The sequence below is a fragment of the Ursus arctos genome, unplaced genomic scaffold, assembly GCF_023065955.2.
Source record: "Ursus arctos isolate Adak ecotype North America unplaced genomic scaffold, UrsArc2.0 scaffold_36, whole genome shotgun sequence".
NCBI lineage: Eukaryota > Metazoa > Chordata > Mammalia > Carnivora > Ursidae > Ursus > Ursus arctos.
Window position 1 is genome coordinate 8,215,695 of NW_026623050.1, and position 18,741 is coordinate 8,234,435.

The window sequence follows — 18,741 nt, forward strand, 5'->3', positions numbered from 1 at the left end:
CTCCTAGCATGCTAAGGAAGGTCCATGTTAAGAAGTGACCACACTGAAAAGTTGTGGTGTTACAAGCCCCCATTCCATACTATCATCTCCCATCATTGTAATTTTGGCTCCAAGTCTGAAAAGACCCTTCTCATATTTCAAAGTACTAGAGCATTAATACATAATTACAATTTCCAGAATCGTAATATAATTCTACAAATAAGAGCACACCCCAAAATAAAATGAAAGGCAAATATCTGTCCCAAAAACTATGCTGCTTGTTTCACAAGTTTATATATATAAGGTGCTATTTATATAACCCTGATTACCCAAACACCAGGGCATTATTGAAAGGATATCCATAAAATAATACAGGCATCAATTGCTGAGAGGGCCAGGTTTACTATCAGAGCCAAGGGATAAGAAAAATACTACAGTAGCAGAAAGAAAACGAAATTGACAGATGGTTAAAGTTGCTAGAAGTTGACGGAAATTAAATTGAGGACAGTGTGATCTGAAAAATATGTATCCATAAAATGTTTTATTTAAGGGGCAATTTATTACAAAACTTACTGAGCTTAGTAAGTCAAGTTTACAGCATTTACCACCTTGAATCTAATGGGCTATTGCTGAGAGTGATTTTTAAATAAATAACTACTGGAATGACCAACTCTTCACATTAATCCAGCTCTAACATAAATTTCTTTATCATTTATATTTAGTGTTTTGGTTTCCCTCCCTGACAAAGGGCATGATTTTATGATTCTCAAGAATGATGTGAAACAATTAGTTGCAGTTTAGAAAAGCCTTTGAAACTCAAGTGCTTGTTAAGCACTATCACTTTAAAACAAAAAATAAGGGGCACCTGTGTGGTGCAGTTGGTTGAATATGTGACTTCTTGGTTTTGGCTCAGGTCCTAATCTCAGGGTGGTGAGATGGAGCCCCACAACAGGCTCCAAGCTCAGTGTTGAGTATGCATGGGATTCTCTCTCCCTCTCCCTCTGCCCCTCCCCATCAAGTGCGCACACATGCATTCTCTCTCTCAAATAAATAAATAAATAAATCTTTAAAAAAAGTAGATTACTGAGCAAGAGTACAATCTTTGCCACTTACACAAGAATGAGAGCCCACTGTCTAGGAGGAAGAAATGAGTAAGTAGCAATTTGGGAACAGGTGGGAAAGCATTCATTCCTGGTCACACATTAAACTTATAAAGTTCTGATAGATTAAAACGGAAATTTGAATGATACATACATTTTGAAAATCAGAGTTCAAATGTGATTTAGAAGAAATAGTAAAGAAGCCCACAGATATTTCCAATTCACCCTCTCAAGACAAAAACAATGTATCTGAACTGACCATAAATATTCAGATTAAGCAGTACTGACCCCAGTAACTCGGAGGACCCCTTCCATGCCAGAGAACAAAAGATAGAGAGCTCCTGCTACCACAACTTTGTGAAGAGTGACTCCAAGGCGAGGCCTAAACAGAAGCAAAGAAAGGGTTGAGTATCAATTCCACAAACTCCAAAATAAATAAGTTACAGCAACTCATGTTAATTAAAATACAGGCCAACAACTTAACAGAGGTAAGTCAGACGTACGTGATCCACATAAGAAAAAAAACTCAGAAGAACACGTGGTTTTAAACTAAGTTAATAAATACTAGAACTTCAGATCTGGTCCCTGGTTACTGTATTTAAAAAAAAAACAAAAACAAAAAAACCCTCTTTTTATTATAGAGAATTCTGAAACATTCAATGGTATAATGAAGCCCTCTATATCCATCATTCAGTCCCAATAACCACTGAGCTATAGCCAATCCCGCCTCATGCAAATCCCATCCACTTCCTATCCTCCCATATTATCTTCAAGCAAATCCTAGATAGCATATCTTTTATTTGTATATATTTCAGCATGTGTTTTTAACCAATAAGGACTTTTTAAAAACATAACCAAATACCATTATCAAATCTAAAAGCTTTAACAAAATAAGCAAACATCCTACTGCAAGTCAAGAGATAAACTGTACCTTTGTAAGCTCAGAATCCAACAAAATATGAAGTCTTTCAAGCAGCTTCTGCTTGAAGGAGGAAAAGTCTTGAATCCTTGCCATTCAAAATGCCATTCAATAAGAATCCGCATTTTAACAGGATCTCCAGGTGACTCATTAGTGTATAAGTTTGAGATGCACTGCCATAAATAATGTCTACCTAAGTCTAAATAATATTTGTTCTTGTATTTTTTGTTATATGCTAGCAAAGCTCTATATGGGCAAGGATTTTCCTCCCCACTGATGTATGTTAGAAACCTAGGCCACTCCCTGGCATATAGGAGGTACTCAAGTATTTGTTAAATGAATTAAATAATTTTAAAAATGAAACCCACCCCATCCCCCTAATCCCACTGAAAACAAAACTCCTTTAAATGAATAAATTTTAAAAATTAAAAACCATTTCTTTAATCCCACTTTAAGCAAGACTCCTTGAAGGAACTGTCTATACCTGGATAGTTCCAATTCCTCTGCTCCTATTCTCTCTCGAACTCACTCCAGTCAAGCTTTTATCCTAGCACTTCACCAAAACCACCTTACTAAGGTCACTTATATCTTCCATGTAGTTAAATCCAATGGTCATCATTCAACCCTCATGACACAATCACTCCCTCTGTGAAACAGTCTTCGGGTTTGCCTCTCAGCACAATGGTTCTCAAATTCCTCTAATTCTATTTCATCTCACTGAACTCTAAATAACTGAAAATGTTCAAGGGCTCCATCCTTTGACCTCTTGTCTAGATACACTTACTTCCTCAGTGACTGCATCCCAGTCTCGTGGCTTTAAGTAACATCTATATCCTGATGACTCCGAAAGTCATAGCTCTACCCTACTTTCTCCCCTTTATTCCATTTGGTTATCTAACTGAACCTTTATTCCCCCACATTTGGTTATCTAACTGAACTCCTAATCTTGCCTCTACTCCAAACTTATTCCACCTAAGATCCTCCTGAACTTATAAATTCCATCCTTCCACTGCTCAGACCAAAACAGTTGGCATCATCCTTGATTCCTCTTCTCTTTTCACATCACACAGCTGATCCACCAGAAAATTCCATTGGTTCTACCTTCAAAATATATACAGAATCTGACCACATCTTAGCATCTCTTCCTCTAAGTGTCCATATAGTTCCCGCACCACCTTGAGATCTCTCCTTAAATGTCACTAAGTGAAGCCTTCGTTGGCCACTATTTACAACTGCAAGTTTCACTTCTTGCCTACCACTCTCTATATCCTTCCCCTGCTTTATCTGCTCCATTGCACTTATCACTGACAAATTAGATATTTACTTATTTGCATCTTTGTCCCCTCCCTCCACACATGTAAACGCCAAGTCTTTTCTTTACTTGCTGTATCCCCAGCACCTAGAACAATGTCTAGTACATAGAAGGCACTCAATAAAAATTTCTGAATAAAAAATAAATTATTTTCAGACTTTTTTCAGACTGAGTGACAGTCTCATAAAAAATGTGATTTCAAAAACATTTTGGAAGATTAAAATTCACTGTAAGTTCACCTTAAAAGTTTGATGTTTTAATGTCATTCACTACATCGCAGATTTTCCTGCAAATGTTCGAGTTCTCAGAAGTGAATTGAAACACTTAACATTTTCTAGCTTTTACAAATCTACAAAATTTTAGATACACGTCTTATTGCAGAACTACTTCTTATATTAATTCTTTCAGAATTACAATGGGAACCTGTAATACTGTTTCAATTTAATCAGTGTTTTAATATGTCCTTCCATATAAAAAGTTAACACTTACTTAACTATGCCATATCCCAGGCTGACTATGATGACCAGGGTTCGAGCCAGCGAGCGTTTAACTGCTGAAAGCAACTCCGCAAGGATCAGGGCACCTTGAACTATGAGAAAGAAGAAAGAGGGAAAGAGTGCTATAATCTAGGTTTGGGAAAAGGCATGACTCTAGAACCAGAATGTGGATCTAGATAACTAATGCTCTTCAGAATAAGCATTGGGATTAGTCCTATTCAAAGAAAATACCTCTCCTGCAATTCTTACAAGTACAGAAGCTGATTTCACTTACCTTGCTCATGTGAATAGCAGTCTGGGTGTGCTCAAAATCACATTCCCTCCCCAATTCCACTTCACTAAAACCTCGGCAGAATGCCACACCTACACAGACAGTTTATAACACCTATGAACTTTTCCCCCATTTTTAAAAACTGGGGAATACGCACTGAAAATATATACATACGTTGAAAAGCACAAAACACAAACACACAGCTTTCAAATGCTTTTCACATCCACTATTTTTAAGCCTTTTCAAAGACAGGGAAAACTCTAATTAGTAATCTTACAACAATAGTCATTAATAATTAAATGGTCTGATGCGAGAGAACCAAAGCTATCATAAAAAACTTCAGTACAAAATAATTTCTGCCATTACCTATTCACTTTAGTAAACCATAAGCACCCTCCTATTTTCTTGGTATTACTATATTTTACCAATTCTTAGAGGCACTTCTCCCTCACATCTTAAAAATCTCTGAAATCAAAGTAGGTCTTACCCATCAATAGCATCTTACTATTAAGTTGGTAGTATTTATTTCCCTCCTTAGATGTATAATATAATACTGGTGCCTAAAAATCAATGGCAATTGAGACTGAATGATGGTGATAATCTCATCCAAAACAGCCACTACTGTTGTAACTTGTGTGAATATATTCCACTACAATCACTCTTAAATCACTAAACCCATAAGTTATGAGATTAAAAACAAAAGTTACAATCATAGTGATTATGCTTAAGTTATTCTAATAATTAAGTAACTGAAACGTTAAACCCACTTAATCACTGCTGTCCTGAGGAAAACTCATGTCTTACCTGCCGATCACTCACAGATGGGCAAACATTTTTTGGTTACATACCTGATTCTCCTTTGTATCGGATGTTCTGAAATTCTGCATAAAAGACAGCTTTCTCAAGCATCCCCAGGAAGATGACAGCGCCAATCCAAAACTGAATTCTCAGGAGATCTCTCCAATAGCAGGCAGACCATGCCAGCCACAGAACACCAAACAGGACATACACAATACACATCACCATGAAAAACTGTCATCCAAACGGGTAAGAAATAAAAAGGAGGATTAGGGCCAAGAGCCCATTTAGAAGTCATACACAGTTTTAAACTATATAAAAAAATACACATTCTACCTCCTACTTTAAGAATAATTATTTTATTTCTTTGAAGTTCAATACTAACACAAAAAAATTATCTCCTCTTGTGCAGAGAGAAACTACCACAGAACCTATTATTAAGAGTGACCATTCTTCTGCATTAAAAGTGCCTTTTCAGCTCACAAACTAAAATTACATAAACAAAGAGAACACTAAAGAGGAAAAAAAGACATGGCAGGGTTAGAGTACATCTGAAGGCAATGAAACATAATGTGGGAAAACTATGAAAGGGAAAAGAAGAAACGAACAAAGGAAATCTGAAAACAGAGTAGGACTATTCCCATAGACACAGACACACACATGACGAAGTGTCATCATTTAGTTACTTAAATGATCACAAACCACAGGGCAGTAAGAAATGCCCCGCTTTGGATTCTAAAGAGAATGTGAGATCTGAAATTATCTTTGAGGTACTTTCTAATTCAGAAATTCCACAAGTCATCAACCTCTTCATTCTATAGATGAGATGAGGCACAGAGTGATTCACTGATACTCTCAAGGTCATATTTTAGTAAGAAGTACAAAACAGCAAGCAGTGTTTTCTGAACTGTTCAGAAACAAATCTTTGAAGAAGAATATTACCACAAAACATGGACAATCTTTCAAGCTAAACTCACGTAATGTTAAGGTTAAGAATATAAGTTCACTTACAATCATCAAGGGATATTCTTCAAGCGTAAGGTATTCATAGGGACCCTTCACTTCAACAGTCACTGCCAAAACAAAGTCCTCAGAATTAATGTAAAGGATGCAGAAATTAAACAAAAACATTGCATAAGATTTGTCTGACAAAATTAATGAAAATTCCATTGGGTTATTTACTTTTAAACATTTCAGTTCTGGTGAATATTACATTTATAGAGCACTCTGAAATTCCTGAGGTGTTCTCATGGTTCATGCTGTGTCCCGTACAGGTCTCCATTCGTCTGCTCTCATCAGTACACTAAGTGGAAAATCCCTTGGTTCCCAGACACACATCCTTTAAAGACTAGATTAAAGGTATTTCCTCCACAAACCCCAACTGGAACCATAGCCCAGTTCCTCTAAATTCCAAACACATTTCATATACACTTTTTTTTAAAAACACATCATTAATGTGCTTTGAAAAGTACGGAATTTCATTCCTTCATTCTGCTCTCCATGTCTTCTATCTATCCTTACCTATATTTTCCTATTGGTTTATTATTTTTTTAATCAACTTCAATTTTATATGATTTTGCTACATTAATGTATCATTTTCAGAAAGTACTTAATAATAACAAACTGGTTTATTTTTACAAAGTATTTAATGAGAAAAAGTGACAATAACAAAAATCTGAAAGACAGACCTGCCTTACTGAAGCAAAACTATGACTTTTAAAATTGTAACTGATAAAACTATTTTATATCTGATTGATAAACACTTATGTGAGAAGTGTTAGTCTACGATGACAGACTAACTACTGCCTATTCAACAAAAATTTCCTAGTTTTTACCAAGCAAAAAGGACATGCCATTATTAAAAGAAAAAAAAAAAAGAAAGAAAAGGAAAGAAAGTAAACCAGGTCCAACATTCATACAAACAAAAGGAGCACCCCATTTAGCAATCATAAAAATTTTAAGCACACTGGTTACTAAACCTACACCTTCTTAATTTAATAAAACAGCAAATCAAATAATTAGTGAATATCTATTATATCCTTTGCTTACTCTATGCCAGGGGTCAGCAAAATACAGCACATAAGCAAATTTGGTCGCCCACTTTTTATAAATAAAGTTTCACTGGAAAACAGCCACATCCATTCACTTACATATTATCTATAGTTGCACTCACACAACAATGGCAGAGTTGGGTAGCGGCAGTAGAGAGAACATTTACTATCTGGTTCTTTAAGAAAATTTGGCTAACCCTTGCTCTATGCTAAAATATAAAATACATTTACTGAGCACTTACTACGTGACACGCACTACAGAAAACAGGAGATAAAAAGATGAACAAGATGCTTTCCACCATCTAGTGGATTACCTACTAGAAGGGAGAGAAAGTAGGAAAGCAAGACAGAGAACTGCCCCTCTGAGCCAGACCCAGAAGGATGAGTGCGTACTTCCCTAAACAAAGTAAAAAGCCATCTGGGCAGAAGAAACAACATGAATGAAAACAGGTGTGAAAATGCATGATATATATTTAAAGAACATGTAGTCTGAGACTTCGCATAGTACCATATAGCAGCATTTTGAAAGAAACAGCAAAAGGTAAACTGGGACAAGATGCAGAGTTTTATAAGCCTTGCTGTACAAGGTGGACATTTTACAGGCAATGGGGAGACATCAAGGTTTTAATGGAGGCAAAAATGATGATAAAACTGTTCCAGAGAATTCTAGGAATTTCACATTGTATAGTTAAGTCCATGCTTTAAAGTACCTTCTTCTTGGGGCGCCTGGGAGGCTCAGTCGGTTAAGCGTCTGCCTTTGGCTCAGGTGACAATCCCCAAATCCTGGGATCCAGTCCCGCATCAGTCTGCCTGCTCAGCGGGGAGTCTGCTTCTGCCTCTCCCCTCCAATCCCCCCACTTGTGCTTTCTCTATCGTGCCTGCTCTTTCTCTCAAATAAGTAAATAAAATCTTTAAAAAAAAAGTACCTTCTTCTTAGCTCCAAACAGATGGATAAAACAAAACAAAATAAGGACATAAGCTAAAAACAATATAAACACGTCCAAATATCAAAACTAAACAAAAACTCAGAACAGTGTATGAGGCAAAAGGTAACTAAAAAAGTAACTCTGGGCCCAAAAAGCAAGCTGTGGTAGTTGGGAGTACAGTTCCTATGGGACCAAAACCAGCAGGATTCTGAGGAGGAGCAGAGCCAGATTTGATGCGTGAAGAGGCTGAAGTGGAACGGAATAGGACTTCTTTTCCATCCTTTTCAAAGAAGGAAGGTTGAAAGCAAATGTTGGCAACTGCTACTGTAGACTATTACTCTTTAGAAAGCTATGGGCCTAGAAATACAGGATACACATACATCTTGGGTCCAGAAACTGGGCAGGGCCACCCGCTCATTTACCTAGAACTGCTACATCCCATATAACTATAGAGCATAAAGCCCATTTCTGTATTGGGAATTAAAAGCATTCAACACAATCTATAAAAAACAAAAATTTTAAATTAAGTCAAACAAAAGAAATAATGGAATAGAAAAGAAAGATAACAGTTGGGAAAAACTAACAAAAGCTGGTTCGCTGGGATAAAAATTTAGTAAAATACAATTCTAGAAAGATTTTTTAAAAGTTAAAAGGGGAGATAAAAGCAATATTAAGAATGAGAAAAGCTACAGATAACAGATTTTCTGGTAAAGAAATGGTATTCATAACTTTATGCCAATAAAATTTGAAATCTTGAATGATACGGACAATTTCTCAAAAACAAAATACATCGATTCAAGTAAAAACAGGATAATTAAAAAAACAACTTATTACTATTAAAAAAATTAATCAGTCATTTAAAATCCATATAGGGGAGGAAAAAAAGAACATCAAGCCAAAACACTATTATAAGTTCTACAAAACGTTAAAAATGGATAATCCTACCCATACAAAAACTACGCCACAGAATTTTATAATAGGGGACATTCTCCAATTCATTGTATAAGACCAGCATAACCTGGATGCCAAAACCCACAGATACCAGTTATGAGAAAAGAAAATTACAGGGCCATCTTACTATGAACAAAACTTCCAAATAAAATTCTGTAAAACAAAAGTCAGCTATGTATATATATGTTTATGAGTGTGTGTTTGTGTATCAATACCAAATATTGGCATCTCAGAAATTCAAGAATGGGGTTTTAATTTTTTTAATTTTATTTATTTCTTTGAGAAAGAAAGAGCAAACATGAGCGGGAAAGGGGCAGGGGGAGAAGGAGAAGCAGAGTTCCCACTGAGCAAGAAACCCGACACTGGGCTCGAACCAAGGGACCTGGGCTGAAGGCAGATGCTTAACCAACTGAGCCACCCAGGTGCCCCCAGGAATGGTTTAACATTAGAAAAATCGGTTAATATAATGCAACACATTAACAGATTAATGGGGGAATCTACACGATTATTTTTTTTTTTAAGATTTTATTTATTTGACAGAGATAGACAGCCAGAGAGAGAGGGAACACAAGCAGGGGGAGTGGGAGAGGAAGAAGCAGGCTCACAGCGGAGGAGCCTGATGTGGGGCTCGATCCCATAACGCCGGGATCACGCTCTGAGCCGAAGGCAGACGCTTAATGACTGCGCCACTCAGGAGCCCCATCTACACGATTATTTTAATCAATACAATCAAAACATTTGATAAAACTGAGCATTCATTCTCCATACTAAAAAAAAAGGCAGAAAAATACACTTAGTAAATGAGGAAAAGAAAGAAACATCCTTAACCAAACACAGAATATTCTGAAAAGTCCACAGCGAATGTAATTAATGGTGAAATGTGCTAATATTGCCAATAAAGTCAGGAGCCAGATAAGGATGGTCATCATCATTGTTTCATTCAATATTCTACTCAACAGAGGAGGGGAAGGAAGAAAACTGCAAAGAAGGAAGAAACAAAAAAAAAGAAACTACAGAAAATAAGACTGGTTAAGTGACCATAAAATTCCAAGTAAGAGATAATGACTCCAGGAACTGGGTAAAAATAGAAAGGAGAATACTAAGAAAAACTGAGACATTAAAAAATTACCAAAGTCAATTAATTCAAAAATTTCCAAGTTCTGACAAGTCTAGTTCAGAATTCTGAGAACATAATACCAATTAAGAATCTTCAAAGCAGGAGGATCGAATGAAGGCAAATGAAATCTAGTATCTGTAATACATAACAAGAAAGCATAAGTGAAGTGCCTAAGACTGTATATGGTACAGAACACAAATTCTTTTTTTTTTTTTAAGATTTTATTTATTCATTTGCTGAAGACAAAGGGAGCACAAGCAGGGGGAGTGGCAGGCAGAGGGAGAGGGAGAAACAGGCTCCCCACTGACCAGGAAGCCCAATGGGGGGCTCAATTCCAGGACCCTTAAGGGACTGAGCCACCCGGGCACCCTCACAACAAACATTCTTAATTATTCCCTCCCTTAAAGCAATTTTACACTACCCATCACACATGACACAACTAGATAGTATCAATGGTAAAAAGGAACAAACTGTACTTACTGGTAAAAAGATTACTGGTAAGTGAATTTTCTTTTGAGGATTCCTTTGAGGATGAAATGCCAATATGTACAATAAAAATGTATGGTGCATCTTGCCAAGTTTTCAGTGGATCATGCATTGCCTGGAGAAAAAAAAAAAAGACATCAAATCTACAAGTCTTAAGAACTAAGAACACATGTTAATATGAAAATCTTCTTCCAGAATGTGCCCAGAAACGTGGTGAGTTCTTCACTTTAATTCATTAAAACAGTAGGCACAACAAAACAAACAGGCCTATAGTGCATACGATAAAGTATGTCAGACTACAAATTACTAAGAGACAGGACATTTTATATCTTGTTATGCACAAAAATCACGTATTTAACATATTTTTTTTTACAAGGAAAACCTCAGCTAAAAATCACTAAACTGCATCTGTTTCATTAAGCCATGCTAGGATACTTGGTTATATTTTACACAGACAAAATAAGGAGATTTAAATCACCTCAAAACAAAACAAAAACACCCATGATGTATATTATTAACACTAACTCCTGAATTTAATTCCCTTTGTTCAATGTCCTTCCTAGACTACCAGAATTTCTCCTGAAAAGGACTCACATTTTTACCAAAAATTTAATCATGGCCACTCTATGTGGAGTCACTGTCCCTCAAAGTAAAGGAAGTGGAAGTAATAGCCTCCATGTTTACAAAACCAGTTAACTTGGGAAGAATCCATTCCAAGGCCAGTCGGTTTACACAAAGCCCAAGCAAAAAGCCTGCAAAAGATCTGTTGCCATACTTGCTAGATGGACTATGGACCTTCACAAACACAAGACTAAAACACAATGATAAAGGAGATAAACACAGAAAATTATTGGCTTCTTCCTTGTGTGAAAGTAGGTACTACTACTTAGACTTACAATTTATTACCTTCTGGTCTTAAAATTAAAAGAGACTTTTATCCAGACAGCTCTGGGTAAGCTTCATTGATCTATGAAACCCCTCAAAGTGGATAACAGATTTTACATATTAATGTGTTTTCCTGTGGAGCCTCAGGTTTTCTCAAATGTTCAAATTATCCTACAACCCAAGAAGAGTCCAGAACAAGATTTCAAAAATTATATTCCAAGATACAAACCCAAAGTGTCAAAGTAGATTAAATGATCCTACAGCTATAATACATTTACTGGGTTATCTTAATAACTTTTTTTTTTAAAGATTTTATTTATTTATTTGACAGAGAGAGACAGCCAGCGAGAGAGGAAACATAGGCAGGGGGAGTGGGAGAGGAAGAAGCAGGCTCCCAGTGGAGGAGCCGGACGTGGGGCTCGATCCCAGAATGCCAGCATCACGCCCTGAGCCAAAGGCAGACGCTTAATGACTGAGCCACCCAGGCGCCCCTGGGTTATCTTCTTAAGAACATAAATGCCATGCTGAATCACATAGATTTATCTCTGCCTAAAGGCCTCTTTCAGACAAAATTAAGGAGCAATTTATGAGAAAAATTTAAAGCTTCAAAGTTACAGGTACATTGTGTCCTTTACCTATAATTAGAACTTACTTGTGTATTAACCAATAAAATTTAGTTGGTGTAACGAGCTGCTCTGGTCTTAATTTTATACACCTTAAAACTACCTCTTACAAATTTCAAAGGGACTCCTTAATTCTCATATTCCAGGATTTGACAAAGTTTCCATCTAACTCTGGGATATACATATTTTGAGCCTGTAAAAATAACCATATGCCAAGTTCTGACTTGGTAACCAAGCTTTGACAGTCTAGTTCAGAATACTGAGAACATAATACCAATTAAGAATCTTAAAAGATATGCCAGGCACTCCGTCACAGGTTTAACATTTATTATAGTCCTTAATCCTTACAACAACCACATATGATAGGTACTATTATTAGCTCCTTCATAATTGTCCTTTAAGAGGTGAATGGATAAAATAAACTGTGGTACATTCAAGTAATGGAATATTATTTAGCACTAAAAAGAAATGAATTATCAAGCCATGAGAAGGCATGAAGAAACCTTAAATTCATAATACTAAGTGGAAGAAGCTAATCTGAAAAGGCTATATATCACACAATTTCAACTATAAGACATTCTGGAAAATGCAAAACTATGGAGACAGTAAAAAAACAAAACAAAAAAACAATCAGGGGAACCTGGGTGGCTCAGTCAGTTAAGCATTTGACTCTTGATTTCAGCTCAGGTCATGATCTCAGGGTCATAAGATTGAGCCCCATGTGGGGCTCCACACTCAGCGGGGAGTCTGCTTGAGATTCTCTCACCCTTTTTCCCTCTGTCCCACCCCCCACAAATAAATACATCTTTAAAGAAAAAAATCAATAACTGCCAGAGGCTTGAAGGGAGGGAGATGACTAGGTGGGAGGAGCACTGAGGATTTTTAGGGCAATGAAACTATTCTCTATATTATAATGGTGTGTAGCTGTCATTTTACATTTGATTAAAAACCAAACACTATACAACACAAGGAACTAACACTTATGTAACTATGGACTTTGGTTGATAACGAAGTGTCAATGTTGGTTCATCAATTGTAACAAATGTGCCACACTGGTTGGTGCAAGATGGTGATGGTGGGGGAGTCTATGCATTTGTGGAGGAGCTGTGTGGGAACCCTGCCTTTTGCTCAATTTTGTTATGAATCTAAAGCTGCTCTAAAAAAGAAAATCTACTAATTTAAAAAACATTACAATGGTAAATATATCACATTACTTGCTTAAATCAAACCATAAAACTAAATTAACAAAAACATTAAATCTTCTTAGGGAGAAAGGACAGAGAAAGGCCCCTTTGTCTAAAAAACATGTTTTATCAGAGCTTTAATAAAAGGGGGTGGTGCTAAACTTGTGACTACCCTTTAAACAGGATTATTAGGGCCGCCTGGGTGGCTCAGTCGGTCAGTTCAGGTCACGATCCCAGGGTGCTGGGATCAAGCCCCATGTTGGGCTCCCTGCTCAGCAGGGAACTTGCTTCTCCCCACCCCCCATTCTCTATCTCAAATAAACAAATAAAATCTTCTTTAAATAAATAAATGGGATTATTAAGGTATTCTCCTCTTAGGCCCAATATTCAGGAAGAATGATCAAAGGACAGATAAATCTCTTTTTATTATAATCTGATTAAATATCTCTAAATATTACTTGTGATATTCAACAGGGTTATCTTTCAACCAGCTTTAATCACTAGGAACAGGTATCAAGCCTTGAGTAGAATTTAAAAGTATGCTATGCACAGGGAGCGCCTGGCTGGCTCAGTTGGTGGAGCATGTGACTCTTGATCTTGGGGTTAATAAGTTTGTGCCCATTATTGGTGTAGAGATTATTTAAAAATAAATACAAAATCTTTAAAAAAAATAAAATGAAAGTATGCTATGCACAGAAGACCACTGAATAAAAGCACAATTACAAACAGCCACTATGCATATAAATGTTTGGCTTCAACAATAATTTTTTAAAAATACAATTTACAACAATTTTTTAAAAAATATTTTATTTATTTATTTGACAGAGAGAGCAAGACAGCCAGCAAGAGCGGGAACACAAGCGGGGGGGGGTGGGAGTGGGAGAGGAAAAAGCAGGCTCCCAGCAGAGGAGCCTGATGCGGGGCTCGATCCCAGAATGCCAGAATCACGCCCTGAGCCGAAGGCAGACACTTAACGACTGAGCCACCCAGGTGCCCCACAATTTACAACAATTTAACCTGACAAACTGCATAAAATCTGTTTTAAATTATAACAGCCACTGTTAGTGAGCAAAGAGGGAATCTCAATCCTATTTTCTTGGGACGATAAATTGCTATAATTTTTCTCTAGAGCACATTGACAATACAAAAAAAAAAAAACTTATAAACTGTGCATACACTTGGGACCCAGCAATTCCACCTCTAGGAATTTAGGGTAAGAAAATATTATAAATGTGCACAGGGGTGCTGGGTGGCTCAGTCAGTTGAGCAAGTCGGACTCCTGATCTCCACTTAGGTCTTGATCTCAGGGTCGTGAGTTCAAGCCCCTGAGTGGAGCCTACTTAAAAAAAAAATGTGCACAAAGATATAGCTATACATTATGAATGGGACCTTATCTATAACAGTGAAAATTTGGAAACAAAGCAATATACATCAACAAGGAGTTAAATATAAAAATCATGGTAAAATGAAATAATATGCAACCACAAAAAAAGTGAAGAAGCACTCAATGTACCAATCTATTAAATGAAAACAAAAAATTATATAGCAGCATATATAATATGATCTCACTTTGGTCAATATGCATGTGTTCTGTGTATCACACCGAACTGCTAGAAAATAAAATTATAAGGGATTTTTACTTTTAAGTTATAGAAGGAACAAGTTTGCCAACACGGAAGTCTTTTGAAACTAGAATATAAAAATTTTTTTTTAAATCTTCAAAATTCATCACTGAAGTGCTGTCCAAAATTGCAAGATAATGAAACACACAGATGTCTAACAATAGTCTGCTAACAAATTGCAGTGTATTCAAACAATAAAACACTCTGCAGGGACTTAAATAATGATGTCATATGATATTTACTAAACTGGAAGGACGTCCATGTTATACTGTTAAGCTAAAAAAAAAAGCTACAACATAATATATATTGTAGAATTCCCATTATTAAATAAATATAAGCATGCTTGGAGACAAAAGACAATAAAATAAATAAATTTATACTCTGTCAGTGTGTGGTAGTATTACAAATGATTATTTTCTTCTTTGCATTTATGTATGTTCTCTAAATTTTTGATAATGAATGTATATAGACGAGCAGTAAGAAAAAACCAACACTGTTTTTTCCAAAAAAAAAAAAAAAAATTTTAATGAACTCTGCAGTGCCAAACTCATCTTTAGGTTAAAATTCTATAAACTATAAATCAGGGTAGGGAAAGTGGGGACACCTCCAGAATAGCGGAATGAGGACCCCTGAAAATGCACTCATTTCTAAAAGCAACAAGAACATGGGCAAGAATGATCTAAATCAACATTTCTGCAAGTCCAGAAATTAGCTAAAGACTTGCGCCAACCCTAAATGTGTTTCCTTAAGAAAAACAGTTAGGGCTCATTAAGAAAAGCAAGCCTGTGGTGTTTTTGTTCATCCTAATCCCATGTCCCTCTTCCAAGCACCTTAAAACCAAAGTTCTCACAACTGTAATGGCTGTGAAAAATAGCAATTTCGCAGCCACTGGGAAAACCAGAACAAGTCTGAAGATGCCCTAAAACCCAGTGGCAGAGCTGTCTGGCAGGTGCTGAAAAGCTCCTTTCTCAGGTCTTATCTTTTGTATGACCTAATCCAACCTCATTCAGTGGAAAGGATCCTATACTCAGGGAACTGTCAAAGGCACTCAGCCCCAACTGCGACAGATCACAGCTGCCCACCCCGAACAGGTGAAGTTATTAGCAGGCTGGGCTATCGTGAGGCTGACTAAACACTTAAAAGGAGAAACTGGAAATGAGATGGCCATAGGGGCTTTGAAAAACTCCAAAATATTCCTGAAAATCCACAAGGCTACAAGTACATGCAGATCTATGCACATATATGCGGGGCTGTACACACAGACCCAAGAGAGACCTGTGAAGGCCCTAATCACTCACCTCTGACTGATCTTAAGGTTCCACACAAGAAGGAAGTAAAAGTTAAGACAGAGTTTTAAATTGTAAAGAAGCCAGGCACAAGACCACAACTGCATGATTCCATTTACATAAAATGAATAGAACAGGCAAATCCGTAGACAAAAAGAATAGTGGTTGCCTAGGGCTGGGGCAAGGGTGGAAGGGAAGTGACGGCTAATGGCTCTGCCATATTTATTTATTTTTAAAAGATTTTATTTTTTATTTATTTGAAGAGATAGAGACAGCCAGCGAGAGAGGGAACAGAAGCAGGGGGAGTGGGAGAGGAAGAAGCAGGCTCATAGCAGAGGAGCCTGATATGGGGCTCGATCCCACAACGCCCGGATCATGCCCTGAGCCAAAGGCAGATGCTTAACGACTGCGCCACCCAGGCGCCCCTCTGCCATATTTAAAATAGTGACTTCTTGGGTGATAAAGACGTTCTGGAATTAGATCCTGATTGGTGCCTGCACAACTTGTGAATATACTATAAAAAAGACTGAATTATAGCTTTTAAGAGGCTGAATTCTGAGATATGTATCTCTGAATAAAGTCATCGTAAAATTTAAAACTTTAATCAGTTTTGTAAAAAGTATGATCCAACATGGTTGTCTTATTTACTCTATATTTTTAAGGGGTAAAGTTTTGAAGAATTAGTTACTGTGAATTACAAAGTGAATTATGAAAAAAGGCATATTTATCATCTTCTACCTTACTTCAATCTTCCAAACTGTCTTCCAGTTATATTCTATCATAAGATAATTTTAGATGGAGTTTGAGGTTCTTTCTTAAAAGGTTCTTCCTATTTATGAGTCATATTTATCGGGTGATGATTACAAAAACAACAGATTGTAGCAAATAGGGAAAATACAGGAAATACAAAGAAGAAAATAAAAACTGCTATATTATCCACAACAACCATTATTAACATTTTGGTGTTTAAAGTTCTTTTTTTTTTTTTTCCAGTAATCTCTACACCAAATGTGGGATATGAACTGACGACCCCAAGATCAAGAGTCACATGCTCTACTGACGAAGGCAGGCAGGCACCCCAACATTTTGGTGTTTAAACTTCCATTCTTAAGTTTCTTTTTTAAATGGTACGATACCAAGATAATTCAAAACACATAAACCTAAGAAAACTGAAATATGTGTTCAATCCCCCAAATTCCCTACTACACTTACAGTTTTGTCTCCAGTAAGGGTAAGATTTGTTGCATTCTCCTTAGCCTTTAAATATTAAAAAAGGAAAAGAAAATTAATTCAGAATTTTTACTTTACTCTCAGAAATACGTAACAATGAAAACAATTACCTCTTGTTTTTCTCCTAAGAGAGGCAACCGATGCACAAAATCCCCAGAAAAGCTCTATGGAAGAAATATAACATTAAAGTTAAAGAGGTATAATAAGTAAAAGCACAGTTCAAAATCCACAGAAACGGTTACAGCAAAACTTATTGGAACAGTACATGGCACTGACAGACAAAGATTTCCAATGACCCACAAACAAGTGAATAAACCCCTGCTGAGAACTAAAAAATAGTATCAGACTAAACTGGCCATTCAATTTTTCTATTAAGAATTAAAGATTTTAAAGAATTTAAAAAACCTTAAATAGAAGGTATATGCTTAGGATGGAGAGATCTTATGATTCCCTCTCTTGCTACAGATGAGAAAAATATGACTCAACATTATAAAGCTTTAGATGCAGAAATGGGATTTGAATGTAGGATTTTTAACTCTTGGGTCCACTGAGGTGCTCCTTCCACAACACACTCACGCCTATAAAAAAAACTACACTAATCATTTGTCTTATCAGTTATCAGCAGATAAGGGATTCTCCTTCCTAAGTAATTAGAATACATATTTCAACTCTGTTACATTAGACTGGAGGAGAGGTAAGCTTACCAATAGGGGTATATGCCAAGACCCTGGAAAGATTATAGCAGATCTCAAAGTGAACCCTGGGCAACAGTATACAACAGGTAGCCTTCCATGATCAAATCCAAGAAAGGCCAACCAACCCTCCCAGGCTAGAAAACTAACAGAGAGCCCCTTACTCAACATTCCACTGTTTCTAGATTTCTTATTCTTCCACCATTTTAAAGGTATCTTCTTTCTCCTCCAAATCCATAAAATCTAAGCTACAATAAGAACTCAATTATCAATTGTTATAGTTCGATTATCAATTACTTCATCTGCTTATCAATCACTATTAAATTAAGGCCTTCTTATAAATCAACTTCTAGTAACTGGACAGAAACCTTAGCTTTCAGGGAACTCTGCCTCTTCAAGGCAATTTGCTAAATATTCCAAAGCAATAAAAACAGTAAGGACAAAAAGGCTATAGCTAACAATAACTATTTTCAACACCCATATATAATTTTTCTATCAAAACATTGGTGCTAGACCCTATCTCTAAGGAAAAAGAATTCCACAATATAAATTTCACTTACATGATTACATATGTGTAAGCATTAAAAATACACAACATTATTCGCCTCTTCTCTTTTACTCAAGGAAAGATGTGAAATTCAACTCTTTGAGTTCAGGTCTGTAGCAATAAAATCTAGAAACACTGATTTTTCTGGGAACGTATCAATTAGATGAGATGACAAAAGAACTGAAAATTGGAGGTTTAAAATGTCCATCAGTGGATGAATGGATAAACAAAATGTGGTGTATATATATATACAATTCAGCCTTAA

The 18,741-nt window shown here is 36.4% G+C and overlaps 1 protein-coding gene across 6 annotated transcripts in view; it reads right to left on the reverse strand.

The window, feature by feature from the left end:
- The window catches only part of TMEM87A (transmembrane protein 87A), a 42,859-nt gene that overhangs the window by 14,304 nt on the left and 9,814 nt on the right, over positions 1-18,741 (reverse strand). For 3 of the 6 annotated variants that reach the window (XM_057306268.1, XM_057306266.1, XM_057306270.1), the window contains exons 5-12: positions 17,348-17,401; positions 17,220-17,264; positions 10,402-10,522; positions 5,888-5,949; positions 4,927-5,110; positions 3,800-3,899; positions 1,368-1,461; positions 335-410 (exon numbers count right to left, since the gene is read on the reverse strand). In XM_057306268.1, the coding sequence (XP_057162251.1) occupies positions 335-410; positions 1,368-1,461; positions 3,800-3,899; positions 4,927-5,110; positions 5,888-5,949; positions 10,402-10,522; positions 17,220-17,264; positions 17,348-17,401 (736 nt within the window). The remainder of the gene's footprint in view (positions 1-334; positions 411-1,367; positions 1,462-3,799; positions 3,900-4,926; positions 5,111-5,887; positions 5,950-10,401; positions 10,523-17,219; positions 17,265-17,347; positions 17,402-18,741) is intronic. The other 3 variants (XM_057306271.1, XM_057306267.1, XM_057306269.1) reach the window with 2 other exon arrangements.